Genomic DNA, 26425 nt, shown 5'->3' on the forward strand with positions numbered 1-26425 from the left:
AATTTCCGTCGAATATTGTTTCGAGCTTGGATGATATGTTTTGTGATCTCCTTGCTAGATGTTAACATGATGATGGTTTTTAATCAAGTAGTTACTGTAATTCTGTGTTAATGCATATAAAATGATCGAAACCCATGCGATATCGTCCATGCTGTACATCATTTTCTTTATCAATAACTAAAAAGCTGTAACGGTGTAATGACCAACATTTAGCACACATGCGTTTAAAGTCATCGAATGTCATATCAGTGTTAACATGATCGTTATACACATATCGCATGTTGCGCTCATCTTGCGGAAAAAGCACAATAACATTTGCGTTGTCGCGTATCAACTGCTTAGGCACACGAGAATAGGTTTGGCACAAATAGATGCAATCAACATATTTATGCCGACCCATACTAAAGAATGCACGAATAACGTTTTGCTGTTCTGTTGCGACATCATCAAAGATCATAAGAGAATTAGGAAGCACATCGTCTGGTGATGGTACTTGCTCATGCGAATTAAATTTAAAATATCTTACTTCATCTTTAACTAGATCGTGCATTACAGTTTGTAGAATAGTATATAGCGGCTGATAGAGTAACTTTGCGAAAACGTAAATATTCTCGAAGCGTACACCATTTACAGAAGTAATAAGTGTGAGTAAAAGATTTGTTTTCCCGCATCCCGACGGACCTGATATAATACATCGAACAGTAAAAGGAAACAACGTTCCATGACGTTTTCTTGTAGTTGTACTAGAACCAGGTAAGAGATGTGGTACAATGTCGGTAACAGGTAGTGTGTCTTGCTGCTTTATAATCTTCATGATAACTGAATCATAAAGTGCGTAATAGTAATATATATATTAAACGAAACAAGAGGCAACGGTTAGTTTATGATTTGCTCTTGACTAGTAAAGTCGTGTACAGCATGGTGAAACAACGATATCCAAACGACATGAAGAAGAAGAAGAAGAAGAAGAAGAAAGTAAAAACTGTTGGATGGAAAGATGTTATAAACGCTGCGCGAAAAGCTATTCGAGGGGAATACAATCCTCGTGTAGCTATTACTAAGGCGTTACGCGCAGCAAGAGCGAGAATTTCTCCAAAGTGCAGAGCAATATTTAGTAAACGTGCACGAATTATTCCTGTACCAAAACGAGGAGGATTTCTTCCTGCGCTGTTTGCTTGCTTAGCAGCTTTAGGGTCATTGCTAGGTGGTGCTAGTGCTGTAGCGAGAACTGTCAAAGCCGTAGAAGAAGCGAAACAACAGTTGAAAGAGAGTGAACGTCATAACAAGACGATGGAGGCAATTGCGTTACGAGGCAAAGGTGTGAACATGAAGCTAGCGCCATACAAGAAAGGGCTTGGTATCTACATTTCTCCAAAAAACGTCTACTGAATGCACTGCCACATCGAGCTCTAACGCATGATGTAGTTTTTACGTTTGCTAAACAACTAGGAATTCATTATTTTCGAGGAGTGTATATGCGCGATCAACTACCAGCGCGCCCACGTGAACGTGAAAGTGCCGTAATTAACTTGGACGACAGTCGTGGACCTGGAACTCATTACGTTGCTTATGTAAAACGTAAATCTAAAGTATGGTATTTTGATAGCTATGGAGACTTACCTCCTCCTTTTGAGCTCATACGTTATTTCGGAAGCAGTGCAGACATTGTTTACAATAAAAACCGTGTGCAAAACTTTAATACACGCATGTGCGGACGATTATGTCTTATGTTCTTATATCAAATCCAGACAGTAGAGAAAGTGCATTCGTGTCTACGTCATGACGAACAGTGAAAGAACGTTTGCTGTACGTGGAGAAGGACCTGAAGCAACCGTCTATTTTAATCCACCAATCGAACTTAGTTATCACCCGCATAGACTTGGACTAGTATCGTTTGAAAGCTACAATAAAATCTATAATGTGCGTGATGGTGTAAACAAGTTCTATTACGATGAGTATGTGCTAACACTACCCTCAGGTAGTTATACAGTAGACGATATACACGACTATATTGAAAGTACGTTAATTGATCAGTTTGGGGAAGATAGTTTCAGTAATCATAATTACAAGTTCTCAATCACTATAAGCAACATTACACATAAATGTGTTATTGAATCATCATTTAAGATTGACTTCAAATCACAACCTGATTCGATTGGACCACTGCTTGGATTTTCATCGAGGGAGCTCCTACCGAACGTACGTTACGAGTCTGATCAACCTACAAAACTCTTCGATGATTATAATGTGAACATTACTTGTAATATTATTACAGACTTGAATAGTAATCTACAACCTCCGCACGTCCTGCACGACTTTATTGTTACAGAGGAACGTGGATATACTATTTGTGAGAAACCAGCAGTAGTTCTTTATCATCCTGTGTCTGTAAAACACATTAGCAACATTACTCTTAGACTTGTAAATAAACATAATCAGCTTATTCATTTAGATCAGCACGCGTACGTAGCTTACAAACTACATCTTAAACCAGTATGAAAACCGTCTATAAAACACGGTGTACATTCCGAAGACATACTACATGTGTGCAGAGACTCATCGAGTTAACAGATACCCATAAGCAGATACTCCAAGATTTAGGATATACACTACTACAACAGAATGGAAGAAATGCTAGACATTACGAATACAGTAGAAAGTCGTGAAGGTGTAGTACGAAGTGAGCTTCATTCCTATCAACCTTTTACGTTTGGTTTAAATAACAATGATGAAATTCATTTTATTATTAATCAGCAAGACGTATACAACTTACCACACGAAAGCTACCTCTATATTGAAGGACGACTAGAAAAGTCGGATGGAAGTGGATCAAGCACTTCACAACTAAACAACCATGCTCTAGCTTTTCTCTTTTCTGAAGAGCGATATGAAGTAAATAATGTTGAAATAGATCGAACGAAGAATGTTGGTATTACAAGTGCAATGAAACTCTACCCTTCTTTCTGTGACGAAGAAAGTAATCTTTTTGCGGATGACTGGATGGTGTCCAAAAGCTACTAACAACTGGATGATTAATGAGGATGGTACTTTTACGGGTATGTTATCACTGAAACATATTTTTGGATTCGCAGAAGACTTTACACGTATTATAATCAACGCAAAACAAGAGCTTATTCTAATCCGTGATCGAAGTGATTACAATTCTCTTAAAGCAGTAGAAACACCAGGAGAATCGAAAATAACACTGCATCGTATACTGTGGAGGATTCCACATGTAACCTTATCTGATCGTGAAAAACTTCGATTGCTCAAGATTGTAGAAAATGATACACCATTACCTATATGTTTTAGAAGTTGGGAGCTGCATGAATATCCTGTGTTACTACCTACAAACAAGCATAGCTGGGCTGTTAAAACATCACGTTTTACTGAGAAGCCCTTGTACATTATTTTTGGATTTCAAACTAATCGTAAATTCAATCACGTAAAAGATAGCTCACTGTTTGATCACTGTAAATTAAGACACGTTAGACTATATCTCAACGGAATTACGTATCCCTACGAAAACATAGACATTAACTTTGAGAAAAATAAGTTTGGGATGCTCTATGACATGTTTTGTAAATTTCAATCATCGTATTATCAGAAAGAAGATCGTCCGCTATTTACACCTCAAGAATTTAAAAATAAAGCACCGATTGTTGTTATAGACTGCTATTATCATGAAGAATTTATAAAAGAATCTCCAGTTGATATTCGTTTAGAATTTGAAACATCTGAAAACATTCCTGCTAACACAGCAGCCTATTGTCTTATTATTCATATGAGTGATGCTACCTATCATCCGCTAACGAATATTGTTACGAGACTATAAATAAGAATAGCTCTTTATCATTTTCATTAGTGTGTGCTTCGTCATCGTACGCTATGGAACAAAACTGCAAATGTGCATGCTATTTGCATGCTCATACGCAACATCTTATTTATCTTACACGAGTGAGTGAGGCTATTAAGTTCTATAAACATAGATCGTCGATGCCGAAACATCTTATTCAATACTTACCACAATGATTTTTATCTACGTACGCTGCCTCTTACGTACATAATTTTGGGACATTCTTCCTCTACACAGTAAGATGTCGATCGAAGTAGCTTTATGCAGAACTTGTCAACGACATTACATGCATCGAGGAGAAAATGGTGATGATGATTGGGATGGACCAAATCCGAGGATTGAACACTGTACACAGTGTATGAATGAACTTTCTCTAGTACCTCATGATGATGATGATTCCGAAAAGGAATAACAACAAGGTAAGAAGTATATTATCTTCTCTGTAAAGCAGAACATACTTAGTATAATATATTTCTAAATGTTTTGTTTAATTTGAATGTTGCAGGAGGCATTTCAGAAGCATACGTTTTTAAGAAGCATACCAACCTTGTCAGCAGCAAAAAAGAACACTGTTGTAGTACATTTGTAAATAAATATTTGATCGCATTCAAAAATGTCGTACTTATTGCATCGCTTTACACCACTTACTCTTAAGAAAAACGATCAGGTCTAAACATGCACAATAACGTCATCACTGCAGCACGTGCTTAATCTAGTTTTCCCGATGCATGTTTAAACTTGTTCGAATTTACCGCCACCACATTCCTTTACACCGACTTACTCTTAAGGAAACGGACAAGTCTAAACATGCATGATGACGTCATCACTGCAGCACGTGCTTACTCTAGCTCCCCCGATGTATGATTAAACTTGTTCGAATTTACCGCCACCACATTTCAACTAAAGAGTGCAGCACCGAGGTAAGCGGTGTAAGATGGCGGAAGCTAAAGATGGCTGTTAGTCAAAAAGATTTTTCAAATTATCCGCCACCACATTTCAACTAAAGAGTGCAGCACCGAGGTAAGCGATGTAAGATGGCGGTAGGTAAAGATGGCAGCACTTTTCCCTCTGGATTAAAGATGGCTGCTTGTCATAAAGATTTTTCAAATTATCCGCCACCACATTTTAACTAAGTGTGCAGCACTGAGGTTTGCGATGCAATATGGCGGATGACAGCTAGTAGAAAAGCATCTAGATATTAAATTGTTTCGAGCTTGGATGATATGTTTTGTGATCTCCTTGCTAGATGTTAACATGATGATGGTTTTTAATTTAGTAGTTACTGTAATTCTGTGTTAATGCATATAAAATGATCGAAACCCATGCGATATCGTCCATGCTGTACATCACCTTCTTTATCAATAACTAAAAAGCTGTAACGGTGTAATGACCAACATTTAGCACACATGCGTTTAAAGTCATCGAATGTCATATCAGTGTTAACATGATCGTTATACACATATCGCTTGTTGCGCTCATCTTGCGGAGAAAGCACAATAACATTTGCGTTGTCGCGTATCAACTGCTTAGGCACACGAGAATAGGTTTGGCACAAATAGATGCAATCAACATATTTATGCCGACCCATACTAAAGAATGCACGAATAACGTTTTGCTGTTCTGTTGCGACATCATCAAAGATCATAAGAGAATTAGGAAGCACATCGTCTGGTGATGGTACTTGCTCATGCGAATTAAATTTAAAATATCTTACTTCATCTTTAACTAGATCGTGCATTACAGTTTGTAGAATAGTATATAGCGGCTGATAGAGTAACTTTGCGAAAACGTAAATATTCTCGAAGCGTACACCATTTACAGAAGTAATAAGTGTGAGTAAAAGATTTTGTTTTCCCGCATCCCGACGGACCTGATATAATACATCGAACAGTAAAAGGAAACAACGTTCCATGACGTTTTCTTGTAGTTGTACTAGAACCAGGTAAGAGATGTGGTACAATGTCGGTAACAGGTAGTGTGTCTTGCTGCTTTATAATCTTCATGATAACTGAATCATAACGTGCGTAATAGTAATATATATATTAAACGAAACAAGAGGCAACGGTTAGTTTATGATTTGCTCTTGACTAGTAAAGTCGTGTACAGCATGGTGAAACAACGATATCCAAACGACATGAAGAAGAAGAAGAAGAAGAAGAAGAAAGTAAAAACTGTTGGATGGAAAGATGTTATAAACGCTGCGCGAAAAGCTATTCGAGGGGAATACAATCCTCGTGTAGCTATTACTAAGGCGTTACGCGCAGCAAGAGCGAGAATTTCTCCAAAGTGCAGAGCAATATTTAGTAAACGTGCACGAATTATTCCTGTACCAAAACGAGGAGGATTTCTTCCTGCGCTGTTTGCTTGCTTAGCAGCTTTAGGGTCATTGCTAGGTGGTGCTAGTGCTGTAGCGAGAACTGTCAAAGCCGTAGAAGAAGCGAAACAACAGTTGAAAGAGAGTGAACGTCATAACAAGACGATGGAGGCAATTGCGTTACGAGGCAAAGGTGTGAACATGAAGCTAGCGCCATACAAGAAAGGGCTTGGTATCTACATTTCTCCAAAAAACGTCTACTGAATGCACTGCCACATCGAGCTCTAACGCATGATGTAGTTTTTACGTTTGCTAAACAACTAGGAATTCATTATTTTCGAGGAGTGTATATGCGCGATCAACTACCAGCGCGCCCACGTGAACGTGAAAGTGCCGTAATTAACTTGGACGACAGTCGTGGACCTGGAACTCATTACGTTGCTTATGTAAAACGTAAATCTAAAGTATGGTATTTTGATAGCTATGGAGACTTACCTCCTCCTTTTGAGCTCATACGTTATTTCGGAAGCAGTGCAGACATTGTTTACAATAAAAACCGTGTGCAAAACTTTAATACACGCATGTGCGGACGATTATGTCTTATGTTCTTATATCAAATCCAGACAGTAGAGAAAGTGCATTCGTGTCTACGTCATGACGAACAGTGAAAGAACGTTTGCTGTACGTGGAGAAGGACCTGAAGCAACCGTCTATTTTAATCCACCAATCGAACTTAGTTATCACCCGCATAGACTTGGACTAGTATCGTTTGAAAGCTACAATAAAATCTATAATGTGCGTGATGGTGTAAACAAGTTCTATTACGATGAGTATGTGCTAACACTACCCTCAGGTAGTTATACAGTAGACGATATACACGACTATATTGAAAGTACGTTAATTGATCAGTTTGGGGAAGATAGTTTCAGTAATCATAATTACAAGTTCTCAATCACTATAAGCAACATTACACATAAATGTGTTATTGAATCATCATTTAAGATTGACTTCAAATCACAACCTGATTCGATTGGACCACTGCTTGGATTTTCATCGAGGGAGCTCCTACCGAACGTACGTTACGAGTCTGATCAACCTACAAAACTCTTCGATGATTATAATGTGAACATTACTTGTAATATTATTACAGACTTGAATAGTAATCTACAACCTCCGCACGTCCTGCACGACTTTATTGTTACAGAGGAACGTGGATATACTATTTGTGAGAAACCAGCAGTAGTTCTTTATCATCCTGTGTCTGTAAAACACATTAGCAACATTACTCTTAGACTTGTAAATAAACATAATCAGCTTATTCATTTAGATCAGCACGCGTACGTAGCTTACAAACTACATCTTAAACCAGTATGAAAACCGTCTATAAAACACGGTGTACATTCCGAAGACATACTACATGTGTGCAGAGACTCATCGAGTTAACAGATACCCATAAGCAGATACTCCAAGATTTAGGATATACACTACTACAACAGAATGGAAGAAATGCTAGACATTACGAATACAGTAGAAAGTCGTGAAGGTGTAGTACGAAGTGAGCTTCATTCCTATCAACCTTTTACGTTTGGTTTAAATAACAATGATGAAATTCATTTTATTATTAATCAGCAAGACGTATACAACTTACCACACGAAAGCTACCTCTATATTGAAGGACGACTAGAAAAGTCGGTTGGAAGTGGATCAAGCACTTCACAACTAAACAACCATGCTCTAGCTTTTCTCTTTTCTGAAGAGCGATATGAAGTAAATAATGTTGAAATAGATCGAACGAAGAATGTTGGTATTACAAGTGCAATGAAACTCTACCCTTCTTTCTGTGACGAAGAAAGTAATCTTTTTGCGGATGGCTGAATGGTGTCCAAAAGCTACTAACAACTGGATGATTAATGAGGATGGTACTTTTACGGGTATGTTATCACTGAAACATATTTTTGGATTCGCAGAAGACTTTACACGTATTATAATCAACGCAAAACAAGAGCTTATTCTAATCCGTGATCGAAGTGATTACAATTCTCTTAAAGCAGTAGAAACACCAGGAGAATCGAAAATAACACTGCATCGTATACTGTGGAGGATTCCACATGTAACCTTATCTGATCATGAAAAACTTCGATTGCTCAAGATTGTAGAAAATGATACACCATTACCTATATGTTTTAGAAGTTGGGAGCTGCATGAATATCCTGTGTTACTACCTACAAACAAGCATAGCTGGGCTGTTAAAACATCACGTTTTACTGAGAAGCCCTTGTACATTATTTTTGGATTTCAAACTAATCGTAAATTCAATCACGTAAAAGATAGCTCACTGTTTGATCACTGTAAATTAAGACACGTTAGACTATATCTCAACGGAATTACGTATCCCTACGAAAACATAGACATTAACTTTGAGAAAAATAAGTTTGGGATGCTCTATGACATGTTTTGTAAATTTCAATCATCGTATTATCAGAAAGAAGATCGTCCGCTATTTACACCTCAAGAATTTAAAAATAAAGCACCGATTGTTGTTATAGACTGCTATTATCATGAAGAATTTATAAAAGAATCTCCAGTTGATATTCGTTTAGAATTTGAAACATCTGAAAACATTCCTGCTAACACAGCAGCCTATTGTCTTATTATTCATATGAGTGATGCTACCTATCATCCGCTAACGAATATTGTTACGAGACTATAAATAAGAATAGCTCTTTATCATTTTCATTAGTGTGTGCTTCGTCATCGTACGCTATGGAACAAAACTGCAAATGTGCATGCTATTTGCATGCTCATACGCAACATCTTATTTATCTTACACGAGTGAGTGAGGCTATTAAGTTCTATAAACATAGATCGTCGATGCCGAAACATCTTATTCAATACTTACCACAATGATTTTTATCTACGTACGCTGCCTCTTACGTACATAATTTTGGGACATTCTTCCTCTACACAGTAAGATGTCGATCGAAGTAGCTTTATGCAGAACTTGTCAACGACATTACATGCATCGAGGAGAAAATGGTGATGATGATTGGGATGGACCAAATCCGAGGATTGAACACTGTACACAGTGTATGAATGAACTTTCTCTAGTACCTCATGATGATGATGATTCCGAAAAGGAATAACAACAAGGTAAGAAGTATATTAAACTTGTTCGAATTTACCACCACCACATTTCAACTAAAGAGTGCAGCACCGAGGTAAGCGATGTAAGATGGCGGTAGCTAAATATGGCTGTTTGTCAAAAAGATTTTTTCAAATTATCCGCCACCACATTTCAACTAAAGAGTGCAGCACTGAGGTTTGCGATGCACGATGGCGGATGACAGCTGTTAGAAAAGCATCTAGATATTAAATTGCTCGCTACTACGATAAAGATAGCAGCACGGTGTTCTGTAGTTTAAAGATGGCTGCTTGTCAAAAAAGAATTTTTTTCAAATTATCCGCTACCACATTTCAACTAAAGAGTGCAGCACTGACGTTTGCAATGCAAGATGGCGGATGACAGCTTGTCAAATAGATTTCTTTTTCAAAGGTAAGTAGCTAAAGAGGGCAGCATTAAGGTTAGCAATGCAAGATGGTGGATGACAGCTGTGACGTAAAAATTACCCGCAAGATAGCAGCACGATGCTCTTTTCATTAAAGATGGCAGCTTGTCAAATATAATTTTTCAAATTAACCGCCTCGAAGGTAAGTAGCTAAAGAGGGCAGCACTGATCTCTCTGGATTAAAGATGGCTGCTTGTCAAAAAAGAATTTCTCAAATTATCCGCCACCACAAAGAGGGCAGCACGGTGCTCTCTTGATTAAAGATGGTGGATGACAGCTGAAGAGCACGTGGAATTTGCCGCCGCCACCACATAGAGTGCAGCACTGTTCTCTCTGGATTAAAGATGGCGGATGACAGCTGTCAGAAAAGCACATGAATTTGTAGAGCGCGTAGAATTTACCGCCACCACATTTCAAAGGTAATTAGCTAAAGAGGGCAGCACGGTGCTCTCTGGTTTAAAGATGGCGGATGATAGCTGTCAAAAAAGCGCATAGGTTTGTTTCCAAACAAGAAAATGTAGAATTTGCCGCCACCACATTTCAATGGTATCTAGCTCAAGAGTACAGCACTGAGGTTTGTGATGCAAGATGGCGAATGACAGCTGTCAGAAAAAAGCACGTGAGTTTGTTTCCAAACAAGAGCACGTGGAATTTCCCGCCACCACAAAGAGGGCAGCACGGTGCTCTCTTGATTAAAGATGGCTGCTGTCACGTGGAATTGCCTGCCACCACAGGTATCTAGCTGAAGAGGGCAGCACGGTGCTCTCTGGATTAAAGTTGGCTGCTGTCAAAAATCATTTTTCAAATTATCCGCCACCACATTTCAGCTAAAGAGGGCAGCACTGTGCTCTATAGATTAAAGATGGCGGATGGCAGCTGTCAAATAACCATGTGGCATTGTTTCCAAACAAGAGCACGTGGAATTTTTCAAATTGCCGCCACCACATTTCAACTAGAGAGTGCAGCACGGTGCTCTCTTGATTAAACATGGCGGATGGTAGCTGTCAAAAAAAGCACGTGGCTTTGTTTCCAAGCAAGAGCACGTGAAATTTTTCAAATTGCCGCCACCACATAGAGTGCAGCCCTGTGCTCTCTTGATTAAAGCTGGCTGCTGTCACGTGGAATTGTCTGTCACCAGAGTGCAGCACGGTGCTCTGTCGATTAAAGATGGCTGCTATCAAAAAGCATTTTTCAAATTATCCGCCACCACATTTCAAATGTAAGTAGCTAAAAAGGGCAGCACTGTGCTCTGTTGATAAAACTTGGCGGATGTCAGCTGTCAAAAAGCACGTGGATTTGTTTACCGATTCAAATCTCGCGCTAGTTAGGTTAAGTTGGTACCACTAAGGTTTAGGTCCGTCAAGATGGTAACGCTGAAGTTAGCGATGCGTTGTTGTCGATGATAGCTGTCAAAAAGCACGTGGTTGTCAAAAAAGCACGTGGCTTTGTTTATCTCGCGCTAGTTAGGTTAAGTTGGTACTACTGAGGTTTAGGCCCGTCAAGATGGCAGCAGTGAGGTTAGCGATGTGTTGTTGTCTGTCAAAAAGCACGTGGCTGTCAAAAAGCACGTGGCTTTGTTTATCTCGCGCTAGTGAGGTTAAGTTGGTACCACTGAGGTTTAGGGCCGTCAAGATGGCAGCAGTGAGGTTAGCGATGCGTTGTTGTCGATGACAGCTGTCAGAAAGCGCGTGGCTTTGTTTACCAATTCAAATTTCCCGCGGGAGGCGGAGGAGGCCTCTGGGAAGGCCCCTCGGGAGGAGGAGGCGGAGGAGGCCTCTGGGAGGGCCCCCGTGAGGCGGAGGCGGACGGGGCCTCTGGGAGGGCCTCCCATGAGGTGGAGGCGGAGGGGCCCCTGGGAGCCCGGAGGAGGAGGCGGCGCCCGAACTGTCCTATTATACTACTAGCCTCTTCGATGAAACTAACTACTTCACAGTACACTTACATGTTACCGGATAAGGTTACGAGGAATGTGAGTATTATGATAGTTTTCCTCTTCTCCTTTCTGTCTGAAGTTCACTAGTAAAATAAATTCCAGGAAGAAAGCAACCCTCAGTTGTCCTGCTGACCTTGCCTCAGACAGGGGGTGACCAAACTTGCAAGTACCAAACATATTATCAGTTCAAATTACACGGACTTCTATTACCAGAAATCATTCTTGCTACTTTCAAGTCCGTTATTCCCAGCCTATGATTAATATATCTTGAGCCCACCTAGCAATGTTGATCTGAAAACGTTTGAGTCTTGGAAACGCTAATTTTATATCATAATAACCACACCTTATTTCAAGATCTATAATCATAATTGGAATCTTTCAACACAGTCTGCGTTGGTTTTCTTCAAATAAAATCAGTGTGAGCATTCTCTTTTAGATTCAGATCTAAGTGTATTCCTGATAAATCCTCCCGTTCATTTTCATGATTTAACTGATTTTAAATATCATTGCGTGAGTTTTTTCATTTACCAACAGCTTATTTACAAAGGAACATTCAAGTACCAGACTGCTTTCTTTTTCCTACATAGTACATTGAGCTCTTCGATCATATTTGTATCATTTAAAAGTTTGATAGAACCTGTATATAAAATTGAAAATCATTAGGCCCTATGTTATAAAACTAATCGTCGCTTAAGGAACAAACTCTTGTACCCCATAATGTCCTTCTCTGACCATTACTCTCCTTAAGACAAGTCACGCCTCCCAGCCACATCTTAATATGCAGTCCATCAGAACAATTTTTTCTATTCATTTTCCTACGCTAAAGTCGAAAGGAAAATTAACCTTACCGTATTGTAGGAATGTGTATTTTCATGAGGTATTTACACACTCCGACAGTGTAATGTTTTAAAGTTCATTTTCCTTTTCATGTATTTGTACTAAAATGGTCACAACGAAAATTGTTCTGATGGACAGCATATCCATATGTGGCTGGGAGGCGTGACCAGTCTTAAGGAAAATAATGGATAGAAGGAGCATTGTGGTATACGAGGTTTTGTTTGTTAACCAACTAAATAGTGTATTCGTACACGGAAGAGAAAAATACTTAGTACAGAGCCTTGCAAGTCTCTGTGTTGAATATGGAATTTTACTGAACCGCTTCCAAAAAGTGTTTAAAATGACTAAAGAGGAGAAAGGAGTTTCTTTTAATCTCTTATACAACCACTCTAATGTTTCAAATTTAAACACTTACCTCCATACCCAGTGGTGCATGCCAATATGGTGAGACCTACTGCAGACGTCCACAAAATACGAATTGTGCTGTTATACAATGAGTCTTCGAAGCGCCTGTACACATGCGTCGTCAGCATATAGGAGTGTACAGACAAGGCACAACTAAGGGCTACGATGATTACATACAGCCACAGGACTACCACCACAGCCTGCAGCAGAAAACAATACACCGATGAATATAACAGGGATTCAATTTTCTCGATTACCAGTTCCTTGTGAGGGAAGAATGGCGGTTTAAAAACGAAGAGGTGATAACCAGTGGCAAGACAGAATTAAATGAAACTCTCTCACTATTTAGAGGCTAGCTATTGACATCATACACCTGAAAGTTTTAAATACCGTATTTACCCGAATAATACCCGCGGACAAATAATCCTCGCACATTACATTTTAGGAAGGCTCATTTAGAAAATGAAATAAATGAACTAAAATTCCTTCCATTGAAAGAGTAACATAGGCATAAACGTGAGGTCCACTTGGTCTTTACGCAAATATGAACGTGTGGATTTACGGATATTGCTGCATTGCCTGAACATATTTGAGAAATACATTATGACTGCTATAAAATATATTTGCTATGAAAATTATCAAGCAGGCCTAGTTATTTCATTAATCCAAACTTGCAGTAGGCTCTATTCCCTCTAGATCGAAAGATTCGTTGTCTCTTGTATCACTAGTAACATCTCCTAAATTACTAACAAATTCGTTGCACACCACTTCTAAAACACTTTTCACACCCGCTCCTTTCTTTAGGCGGATATTAACACGACGGTGGCGGATAATTCTTTTTCTTGTAATGAAAACAGTTGAAACAGGCACACCGGCGAACTCGGATGTTAGTTTTACGACATGGTAAAACCTTACTAATTCGAAATCGTTGGGACACAAAAATCGGACTTCGAATTACGTGATTTCGAATTAACCACCAACTCGTACTTCAGAAATTCCAACCCTTGCCACGTCAAAAAAATATTCTAAGATCCGTTACTGCATGCAATTAATATTGATTCACAGTTTAAACCTTCCAAATGCAATAGAAAAGAACTATTTCCAAAATGTATCCAAAAAGGTGCATTTACAGTATTCAAATAATGCACTTGGATAACTCGCTGACAAACATAACCTCACGCAACGAAAGAAGAAAAGGAAAAAAGTATTCCAAGGTGACAAGTCTCTGCTCACTCCCCTGTGGAAATACTTTATTCAATGTATTACTGCACTTAATGCATTTCTAGATGTCTTGTATTTGCATGAAAACTACCTGGTGCCTTTAAAACATCGTGGCTTATTGAACTTTCCTATGATGCGGGGAGGAAGTCTTTCGCTTCCGCCGGCATTGCAACACAGTACAGTGACCCCATCTCCTTTTAGAAAGTCCGTTTGAGGTAAGCATAAAAAACCAATGCCGTTTCATTGGCACTGACAATACTGTTTACCGAGCTCGATAGCTGCAGTCGCTTAAGTGCGGCCAGTATCCAGTATTCGGGAGATAGTAGGTTCGAACCCCACTGTCGGCAGCCCTGAAAATGGTTTTCCGTGGTTTCCCATTTTCACACCAGGCAAATGCTGGGGCGTACCTTATTTAAGTCCACGACCGCTTCCTTCCAACTCCTAGCCCTTTCCTGTCCCATCGTCGCCATAAGACCTATCTGTGTCGGTGCGACGTAAAGCAACTAGCAAAAACAATACTGTTTGTTGAGTACGAATTGATTATAATCATGAGCGACGCTTTTTCGCCATCTGTCGGTATCGCCAAAGAGAATCACCAGTGTTCGCGGATTCTGCTTCTTTGCACTGTGTCATTACTAATTAACTTAATATTATTAGGCAATATTTTGAATGTGGTGTTATAATTTCTTAAGTTACGAAGAAACGTAGGTGATGTGCATCGCAACGCTGCCTGTTGGCGTAACTATTTACTAAGCCTCATCCAGTTGGTGGCGCTCCTGGCGGCTGCAAGCCTGAACTGCAACAATGAAGCAAATAATTAAGGCAGACAAGAGACGAACGACTTTCGGTAGTCTGGATCAACATGGAGGTGGAGTCCGATGGAATTTCGTGTTCTTAGCAAAAAATAATGTCTGGAAGAGTCAACTATGATCCTGGATAAAACTCACAATTGGTTTCCGGGTTGAAAAACATGAAGGTTTTGATTTCCTCTCCTTGGATTGTGATTCCCTTTCCAAATTCCTTTTTGATTCCCTTTACTGCCTGTTCTACGTAAATAATGAAAAGGAGGGGGACAAGCTGCAGCCTTGCCTCACTCCTTTCTGGATTGCTGATTCTTTTTCAAAGCCCTCAATTCTTATCACTGCAGACTGTTTTTTATACAGATTGTAGATAATTCTTCGTTCTCGGTATCTGATCCCAATCACCTTCAGAATCTTAAATAGCTTGGTCCAATCAACATTATCGAATGCCTTTTCTAGATCTACGAATGCCATGCACATGGGCTTGTCCTTCTTGATTCGATCCTCCAAGATCAGACGTAAAGTCAGGATTGCTTCACGTGTTCCTACATTTCTTCTGAAGCCAAAATGATCTTCTCCCAACTCAGCTTCAACTTGTTTTTCCATTCTTCTGTAAATAATACGTGTTAAAATTTTGCAGGCATGAGATGCTAAACTAATGGTGCGATAGTTTTCATACCTGTCAGCACCGGCTTTCTTGGGAATACCGAAAATCGGATGGGACTTCTCCTGTCTCGTACATCTTACACACTAAATGGAATAGCCTAATCTACATTCCCGATTTAACCAAGCCGTTGTAATTTTGAGGTTCCGGATACGGTACACTAGCCCATTTGGGAGCAATAAGTTCTTCTGCACATATTTTAAATCTTTAATTCTCAAGAACTAGAATTCTTGAGCATTTGAGGTACCTCAATTTAGGATTACTACCTTAACCAGTAACTAATTTTCAATCTACAAATTATTCATTTTACAATTAGATTTTTAATTAACAGGTTATTTAACATACCGTATCCATTTAAGATTAATGGTTTGGCTCATTTCATAAGACATAGGAAAGAGAGCTGAAACATTGTGTTAATACTAGTTCCTGGCCTTTGATTTAATCTACTATTGGGGTGGGTTGCTCCGTTTCCACATATAATTATTGTCTTTGGTAAACATTATTTGTTCTGTGACAGCACACTGTCTGTTACGTGATACTGTGCCGTTCCTTAAAACGCTGAAATCAAAAGAATTACGATTTCACTCGAACTTAGCAGCTATGAAACAAACTGTCAGCACACCGAAGAGAGTGAAAGTGCGGAAAGCTACCCCTGCACGTTACGGAACACGCATTTTCTCGTGACAGGAAGAAATTTTGAATTTAAATTACTGTGTAAAATACTAATTTTTTAAAATGTCAAGGCAGTTTCAAATTAAAAGTCTGGGTTGTTTTCCGTTTAAATATGACATATGGGGGCAGTTTTCTTCCATTTGCGGATAGACAAAGCATAACTGTACACCTAATATCGAAAACTAGGTGAACCAGGAGCGTGTTTCCAACATTGACACAAATGAAACCAGCACCCCAATTTCGTGCCTCAAATTTTAAAAAATCATGCGGGGATTATTCGTGTAAATACGATACTATTTTCAGAAATTCAGTGAACAAGGAATGTCACACAACACTACAACACTGTGCAAAATCAAGCAGTAAACTTGTTGAATTTTATAAATATATTATTGTTTTTTTAGAGTGAATAACGTAAATGTTACTTTTCTTTAATGGATATACTGGATTTAATGGAATTGTAAATCGTAGCTTGTACGCTTAAACCCTTGTGCCTTTGTCAACTGTAACACAAAAATTATAACGTGTTAGTTTTATTTGAATGTACAATGTCTCTCTTATAATCTCAGCCCGTCCAGCGGCGTTTCTACTCTCCGAGACCTAAGCAGCTGTACGGGAAGCACGCGCATATTTCTTGACCTTGCAGGGAGCGTGCACCTGTTGGTCCTAGCATCGATAGCCAGACTGAATCTCAGCTGTTACATGGTGAGACAGTTATCATTGCAACACCGCATTCTCGTATGTAAAAGTTATTTTAAGTACGAGTCGGCTCGGCGGGAACGCGATGCACTTGTTTAACAATTTCGCGGCGAGGTGCCACCTTTATGACCACAGATTCACTCAACTATAAATACATTTGAAAAATACTGGCTCAGTGCTCAATAAAAACCATGCGCGCACATGAACAGTTTTTACAGAGGAAAACCTTGATTACATTAGTCCGGATCTTGAACGGTCACCGAATAAACCACACACAAAATTAGCACAACAAGTAGGGGTTTCGCTTTCTCCTGCACAGAGAGCTACAAAGCTGTTACACATCAAACCGTACAGCTTTATATGGGCCCACTGCTGATCCAGCCACATTAGTGAGATATTGTGAGTGGCATCTTGCATCACCGAGTAATCGTCCCACACCTTGTAATCTTTTCGGATGAGGTCTGGGTTCATCTTAATGGTTGTGTGAACAGTCATAACTCTCGCTATTGGTGTGCGAAAAATCCTAATGGTATTTATGAAGTCCCTCATTATGAAGGATGACACAGCATCGTTTATAAGGTAGGATTTCGTATAAGATTGTATACACGCTTAAAGCAGGGCGACCGCGCGCGACGTTACTTGGGCCGAGGCAGCTGCTGTAACGCAGAGTTCAAACACTGTGTGCTCTATCTAGGTTTATAATACAGACCCTGTTTGGATATAAGAAAATAAAACTGACTGTTCATATCGAGCGCAGTATAAATCAGACCGGAATATCTTGAAAAGGTCAGTTTTCTTACGATTATAGCGGGTTTTACAAATACAATTCCCGAATGAGCATTACGCTGCGTAGTGGAGGAGAGCTTTGTAATCACTATCGAACGTCCCAGTCCCCTTCCCAGCAAAGTGCGTTCACTCTCTCGCTTCACTGTGACGTATGCTTGCTACGTAAGCTGCCCGCATTTACGTCAGGCCAGGCTGGCCGCACCGGGCTAACCTCAGCGGGCGCCCAGCTGAGCACTCTGGTTTATAAGAACAAAAAACTGGGATTGGAATAATTTTTTCAAGGGAAATGCTCGATAAATTTCCAACTTCTGTGAAAGTTCAAGAAAAAGCTATGTAAAAAATTGATAGAGAATCTGCCTTCTGGATGACGGCCTTAAATAAAGATGATTGATTGATTGATTGATTGATTGATTGATTGATTGATTGATTGATTGATTGATTGATTGATTGATTGATTGATTGATTGATTGATTGATTGATTGATTGATTGATTGATTGATTGATTGATTGATTGATTGATTGATTGATTGATTGATTGATTGATTGATTGATTGATTGATTGATTGATTGATTGATTGATTGATTGATTGATTGATTGATTGATTGATTGATTGATTGATTCTCAAATCTGCCAATTCAATTAAGGAATTCCGCTTGGCTGTTTAACCCTCGACCCATACCTTCTCTGGTCTTTGTTACAAACATCGGACTGTACCGTAAGTTTGAGACATACCTTGTTCATCTTGACGGTCAGCTGGCCGGCCTTTATCCGGTGCATGATGTATCCTAACCAAATGCCCATGAGCCACGGTGCGAATCGGGTTTCAGTAGAATTATACAGGTGGGCACTTTCCTTTACTTTGTTTCCTCTGGAACAAGAATATTCATTAGCTAGCAACGAAAACTTCATTAAGTTAAATATCTTAGTCTGCTGGTGAAATTTGTTCACCATGGTAGAAAGTTGCGTACAGTCAGTGACGGGTCGTGATATTTATTAGTGGGTGTGCAATAAAATTGAGAATTTATTGTTTATATTAGAAAATTAAATACTGTGTAGAAATTACGGAAAAATTGTGTTTATAGAATGCAAAGTATTTCAAAACGAATAACGGGGTTTTAAGGCTGTGTAGTTTTTTTATTACATTGAACTTACATTTGTAAGGAATACATCAAGTGAAAAACAATTCAAGCAGTTTGTCCTACAAGTGTTCAATGTGGGCACCATTCGTCACACGATAAGTTACATATCGAGTCTAAAGCCGAGTTCGTCCAACACCTTGCTCGTTTTAAGCGCCTCCTTAGAACTCCCCACACGGACGTCACTGGAACTGCTAATTCACAACTTATTTTTCTTTTCCAATAGCACTATAGCCCTTCAAGGGCCTTGTCCTGCCAAGCGACCGCTGCTCAGCCAGAAGGCCTGCAGATTGCGAGGTATCGTGTGGTCAGCACGACGATTCCTCTCGGCCGTTATTCTTGGCTTTCGAGACCGCGGCCGCCACCTCACCGTCAGATAGCTCCTCAATTCTAATCACGTAGGCTGAGTGGACCTCGAACCACCCCTAAGGTCAAGTAAAATTCCCTGTCCTGGCTGGGAATTGAACCCGGGGCCTCCGGGTAAGAGGCAGGCACGCTACCCCTACACCACAAGGCCGGCAATTCACGACTAACCATCCAAAATTATTTCTTAGGGCCACGCGTGAAGGACTCTCTCACTCGTTCAACACGTGCGTTCGTCATCCGGTACCCGTCCCTTGGCAAAACAGCCGGTGTCTTCAAACTTATAATACCATCTACGGATGTTAATATCACTTGAAGGGAACGTACGTTGCACTGTAACTACAGATTCAGTCCTTGCAAACTGTAAAAAAAGTTTTCTGTTCCTCAGTCGCCGAACTTGCTACTAGCAATACTAGGTACTAGAAACAGGAACCAGTGCATGCGCGTAGGTACGAAAGCGCTTTCTAACGGAAGACAGAGAAACTAGTGCATGAACACAGGAACGAACACTTACAGAACAAACTGATTGAGTTGTTCTTTCGTTTGATGTAATATTTATAACTGTAAGTTCAATGAAATAAGTACTACAAATCGTTAAAAACCTGATATCCATTCTTTTATTTTTTGATTCGCGCCATGTCTGGTAATCGGGCGGGCCAAGGCAACAGTATGACATCCTGTGACAACAAGATGGCATGTGTTCGTGCAGAAATATGTGGTCGCCCATATTTCTGCCGAAATATGCCGTCTGGGGTATCGTGCTTAAAGCGGATGGCTACGGGTCGCAATATGTCATTCATGTAGATCAAACTGGTACAGTGCCCTGGACACATACCAACTGTGATTCGTGGTTGTACCCAATAGTACCCCACACCAAGACCTTGAGTTGGCGCTGTACAACTTGTGCGAATGCAGTCAGAGTGATGTCTCCCCCCCCCCCCCCTGTCTGCGGCGAACCAAAATGCGGCCATCATTTTCAAACAAAGAGAACCTGGATTCGTCCCAAAACACTATCTGCTGCCATTTATGTCCCCAGTGGCGTCATTCCATAGACCATTGAAGTCTAACATGTTTATGCGCATTAGTCAAAGGTAGGTGTGACGATATTACAGTAATATATATATATATATAATTCGGGATCTGACTCTATTCGAGAAACCGTGTCTGTATGACATGGCTCATCTTATATGCTGAGGCGCATGGAACATATGTCTACGTTCTCTCCTGCTCATTACATATGAGACTGTTGTGGCATATCTTCACCGTATTATTCTGAAAATTCCTCCGTGTTGCCAGTATGTGTTGTGTATAAGACGGCAAAGCGAACTCTGACGCCCTCTATACGTGAATTGTATAACTAGACTTGTGTACGGACTCTTATATCCAGAGCACACAACGATCCCTAGACATTACCGCTCGCGTGCGGGCTACTTGGGAAGGAGACTGTCTGCTGTTGGAGCTGGTCGCGTAAGGACATTTCGAGGCCATGTCTCTGTTTTCATCTTCTAATATGGAGGACCATCCGACTATTGTCGGCTAAAAATGTAGTAGTATAACCCGTTTAGGGATTGGTTATTTGTTGTTTCTGTCTTAAAGTAATATGTAACATTTTAATTTGTTTTAAACTTTCCTTCTTTGGGTGTTGCCAGTGCATAGGTCAATACCGGTAAGTTACTTTGGATATCTCACTACGATGTAAGTACTTATTATATGATTTTTCTTCTTTTGATGTAATTTTATCCTTATTTGCCATTTAAATTTTTGTGTGCTTCTTGTGGTGAGATTTTCTTGGTCGGTATTCCCTTTCATGTACGCCGTTTGTGCGCCATGTTTGTACCATGTAAATTATTTGCCTATCGTTCACCGGTAACTGTAAAAAAATGTTTGGCTTTTCAAAATTTTATTTACCCCTCTGATATAATTTTATTTTGCTTGTTTCGTGTATTTTATAGTATTATTTCCTTGATGCGTGTGTTATTGCTATTTAAAATTTATTGCGAGTCGTTGCTATGTAACCTTTGCCCGTGTTGGTTCTAGTTTTCATTTCGTCATTCTGTTCTGGATTAACTGATATTTATTCCGTTGGTTTCGACTCCGTAATGACCGTGTGTTGACCTATGCGCTGTGTAAATACTGTTCGTCACAGTTTTTTCCTTCGCACTCAATTTATGATTATTATTATTATTATTATTATTAATTTTATTATTATTATTATTATCAGTATATGAGTTTTCATAAATGTTAAATTCAATTTGATAATATTCTTTAAGATACCTAAAACATATGGTTTGATTATCACTATTATTCATTAGTTCACGTGTGATAAGTTCTTATTTACTCTTATTATTTTAAAAGGTTCATTAATTTAAAGTTTTATGTCAACCACAAATATTACTTTCTAATATTAAATATTTTTTAGATTATGTGTCTAGATGTTATTTATTATTATTCATACTTCACATTAAGTAGGTTTATTTCAAGCTTATATTTTATATAGTAATATTCTAAGGTATTAGTCCTTTTAAAACCATATTATGTCGTAAGGTTTGGACAGTCCTTAGTGGAAGGTTTTTAATGTTCGCTATCCTTCTCTCTTTTTCACATTGTTGTACTATCTTATCTCTGCCTTGCCCAATTACGTAACTGTGGCTTTGTTGTTCTTATCTTGGGATTTATTCTTATTCTTGCGTGGCGTCGCTAATGTGATGGTTTATTGTTTTGATCTTGACGAGAGACCGTGTTTGAATCTTAGTGTATGTTGAAGCATTGGATTACCTGACCTGCCTTGTTCTCTATTTTGCTGACTGTGAATATTAATTTAGTTGATTTGTTTTCCATTGGATTTTAATTGGGATTTATGTTTTAATTATTTGTCTGATCCTTTTTTTATCTCGGGCTGGTTGTGTGTTAAATAATTTTGGGGTACGTTAATTTCATGTGATGAGTTATGAAACTATGCTTACGACCGTATTGCGGGTGTATGATTCCTCCACTGGTGATTATCAAAAGGCACTCAAGGTTATTCAACCTACGTTTCATTCCTCATAAAAATGTTATTAAATTAATGAATTGTTATAACTTGTTAGGTCAAAGTTAGGTAATGGAGCACCAATTTCATTTGTTAATGGAGTATAGTTATTTTAAATCACTATATTTATTTAAATTTCATTCATCTATTTATTAATTTACTAAGATTTTATTTATACTATTACTGTTCTGTTTGCTCATATTTTAAAATTTTCCTTATTTAACAAACAATTTAAAGTTTTCCATTTTTTATTTAATGTAAAATTATCTTATCTAATTATAGTTGATTTTTTTGAAAAGTGGTGTTATTTTTAGATGCTTGCCTCTGTAGTTCCTGTAGATCACAGACCTGTTTTTATGGGATGGTTTTTCAGCGCAAATTCTTGCTTCCACTTATGTATGGTAAATTAGGTATCTGAGTGGCGGTATTTTATTATTGTTTGTTTTTCCATCCTTGTCGTGCACGTTACCCTATGGCGTTGTTTAGCATAACGTAATTCTTTGTCATTTCGGGGTGGCGCTGCATAGGCGGAGAAGTGAACGACGCGCCGGTAACCCAGACTGTAATAAACGGCGATGGACTGTCACTCCTGATAGTGTACGATGTGTTTTACTGTTCCACTGGTGCGCCAGAGCCGAAGAGGACACAGATCTGTCCTGCAATGCCATTTGGATGAGTTGTCAATCTTTTTCGGGGTTGGGGGTCTGGGTGGTCCGACCAGACCCATCTCGTAGTGTTCTGTGAACTATTGCACTGCCGACACATTTCATCACACACGAGCACTAATTTTCCGGATGGATGCATCACGTTCTCTCATAACAATAATGCGCCCTCTTTCAAACTCACTCATTTGACGGTACGGTTATCGCATACGTCTGCGAAGCATCCTGCATGCCTGATCAAGTCACTCTGATCCATAACACTCGGTTTAATGCGACAACGAGAGCCGCAGGCACATTTTACCAGTCGGTGGTGGTGCGCAGAGATATCGATGTGAACCTTGAACCTGAGGGCCGACATGGTTCGAATTTCGAATCATTTATTCACAAAATTATAATGCACATCTTCTATGAATATGAACTTCCTATCTCTAGTATTTCAAAGTGTTCTGGTTTTTATGACCTTCAGTGCATTTTAACCGGCATGTACTGGTAGGAGACATCCAGTTACTGAAGTAATCTCGGCTTGGCTAACGACACAGAAGCGCGCAACCGTACATCCTACTCAGTACCAGTAACCAGTATTTTACTAACCAGCGCTTATTCTTAAGCACGTAATTTTAGCATCACAGGAGGTCATAGAAAACGAGTTTGCAAACTGCTGTATGTGTGGGAAGAAATGGTCACACAAGTCCGCACACATCAGCTTGGCTTTCCGAAAATAGTTATTTAACTATGTAATTTAAATGCTCTTTGTATTATATATGGTTAAATTTCTTTGATATTTCGGTATGTTTTGATGTTAAAAACATTTCATAGCAGACAAAGTACGGGACCTCATACTAGGAAAAGCGTAAAAGTAAGAAATTTCCTCAACTGTGCCGAAAGTTGAAGGGTTAAAGGCCGGGACTCCGGCCTAAATGCAGTTCCGGAAAAACTGCCTAAAATCGCTCGTTGAACTCGTTTTTTATTCAAATCCTAACCAAATTAACTTATTTACATAATTCATTCTGCAATGTGCTCCTTGGTTCAATAGCCTGAGGCGTTTTTTTTTTTTATATTCTGAAAAATGTCCACACGAACGTAGTTATAAGGGCTTAAGTGAAACTCTGCATTGACTCACAATAGCGCTCGTAGTGGTGCTCAAGTGAAACTCTACAATGACACACATTAGCGCTTGTAGTGGTACAAAAAGTTAGACTGCTGATCTAATCGAACGGATAACGATGATTAAGAAAATATTGTAATTTTTAGGAATAAATAAAGGATATATTCACATACTATATTTGCCTGAAATTCGCAGGTCATATCCCTAGGATGTTTTCAACAATGAGCTTTTTGCCTGAAAGGCAAGAACTGTGCATTTTTCCTTAATCATTCTGCTTATTCACATGGTAGCATCACTTAATGTAAATTTCCAGGGAACTCCCAGCAAACCAGTACTATTACAAGAATTTATTAGAGCTTATGACATCGATATACTTTTCCTGCAGGAAGTTAACGTCTTTATATTGCTGTACTTTGGAAAGAATTTCCAATATATTATCTATCGTGAGAAGTACCCAGTTATATTCACATCGAGAATAAACATTAACCTTAGCGAAGCACACTCGAGTGGAAGGACCACGTCAATATTCACAGAAGATTACACATTTTACATAAACATCTATCTGCACTCCGGAACCCACAAACGCCCTGAGAGAAAGGAGTTTCTGACAACACAACTACCATTCTATTGTCTATATATCTACAAAGATCTAATATTATGTGGGGATTTTACATGCAAAATGCCACAGAGGAGATTTCAACCTATCTCCAGCGCTTGAAAGTATACTTATTATCAGGACTAACAGCTGCGCATACATGAAAAAGTAAACGTGGAAACTTCGTACAATTTACACTTTTCCGAGGAGCATCTGCGTCCAGAATTGATATGCTTTACATAAACAGAGACCCAGTGTGCATGACAATACTGTTAAAATAGTACCCATCAGCGATCACTGTGGTTAGGGATGCGCAGCTGTGAACTTCATCCGGGAGCTAGTGGGTTCGAATCCCACTGTCGGCAGCCCTGAAGATGGTTTTCCATGGTTTCCTATTTTCACACTAAGAAAATGCTGGGGATGTACCTTAATTAAGGCCACAGTATCTTCCTTCCCACTCCTAGCCCTCTCCTATTCCATCGTCGCCATATGACCTAACTGTGTCGGTGAGACGTAATTTTTTTTAAAATTTGGCCACACATACAGATTCGTCCCACAAAACAGGGATCACTAACTGTAAAACCATACGGAACAGAAAGCGAAGGGAAACTCTACACTCCTACTACACTATATTAAATGACCTTCTGGTGCGTTAGCCGCCGTTAAACGAAGAATAACAGCCATTCTGGAGAACATCCTTAAGAGAAGACTCGTTCGTTCATGTTCTAAATCACCCTTAGCAGAAGACAAAGTACAGCTTTATCACATAACCTATGAAAAGAGGAACGAGAAGAGGAAAATTATAACTACTCTTCATAAAGAAGACAACAGACAACTCCTATATACAAAACGACTGTCTAAATAAAACTGAAAAATACTTTAGAGAAATGTTCCAGGACTGTGAGAACTCATCACTAGGTGAAACGAGCATCCTACCATTTGTCGAACAACAACTAAATGAGAATTAAAATCAGCATCCCTTACGTCCAGTTGAAGGTAGGAATCTATACAGTGTCTTGTGAACAGTCTGTAAGAGTTCAGCTCCTGGCCCTGATGGCCTCAGTTATACAGTATATTCTACAAAAAGTACTGGCACGTTATTACAATAACACTTTTAACACTGATTCAGATTTTGTTAGAAAACTTGCAAGAGTGCACAAGCTTTAATTAAGGAAGTATAAACCTTATACCCGAAGTACTCACACCACGAACTGTATGAGATTTCCACCCGATAAAACTCTCCAACAGTGATTCCAAACTCTTTATGAAAATACTGTCGATCGGAGTTCGACCTTACCTAAAAATAGCCTCAAAAAGGTCTGGCAAACATGTGCAATTCCGGAAAAGAAAATACCTACATCCTGTAAGCAGTAAAGAATGCATTGATGCGTTTTGAAGCAAAACCAACAGAAATGGGAGTGATTTTAAACTCAAGAATCACGTGACGTCAGTAATGGCATCCGATCTTAAACCCCCGGCCAAAATCAAAATGAGCCTAGGTGGCTCCAGCGACCTAAAGAATATCTGGGATACGCCGAAGAAAGCATATAATCTGTTATTACATGTTTCCTTGTAACGCATTTTTCTAAGTTTTACGCATTTATAAAATATTTTCGGAAGACTGACGAACATAGCCGTTAGAAATAGCTTACACTGTAGCTAGAGCCCTGCACGCATGTCCGCCAAGTTAGTATCTTGGCAAACTGTACGGCAGTGCGGATAATTTTGGTGATAATTTTTAAACGAATTTTTTCTAATTTTTCACTCAGATATACTCTTATTTTT

General features: G+C 39.2%; 1 protein-coding gene across 1 annotated transcript in view; it reads right to left on the minus strand.

Moving 5' to 3' along the window:
* LOC136866645 (nose resistant to fluoxetine protein 6-like) overlaps positions 1-26425 on the minus strand; it is a 188418-nt gene that overhangs the window by 52514 nt on the left and 109479 nt on the right. The window contains exons 6-7 of the mRNA XM_068226790.1: positions 18484-18619; positions 12922-13111 (exon numbers count right to left, since the gene is read on the minus strand). Coding sequence (XP_068082891.1) covers positions 12922-13111; positions 18484-18619 — 326 coding nt within the window. The remainder of the gene's footprint in view (positions 1-12921; positions 13112-18483; positions 18620-26425) is intronic.

This window comes from Anabrus simplex, chromosome 3, assembly GCF_040414725.1.
Source record: "Anabrus simplex isolate iqAnaSimp1 chromosome 3, ASM4041472v1, whole genome shotgun sequence".
In the NCBI taxonomy this organism is placed as follows: domain Eukaryota; kingdom Metazoa; phylum Arthropoda; class Insecta; order Orthoptera; family Tettigoniidae; genus Anabrus; species Anabrus simplex.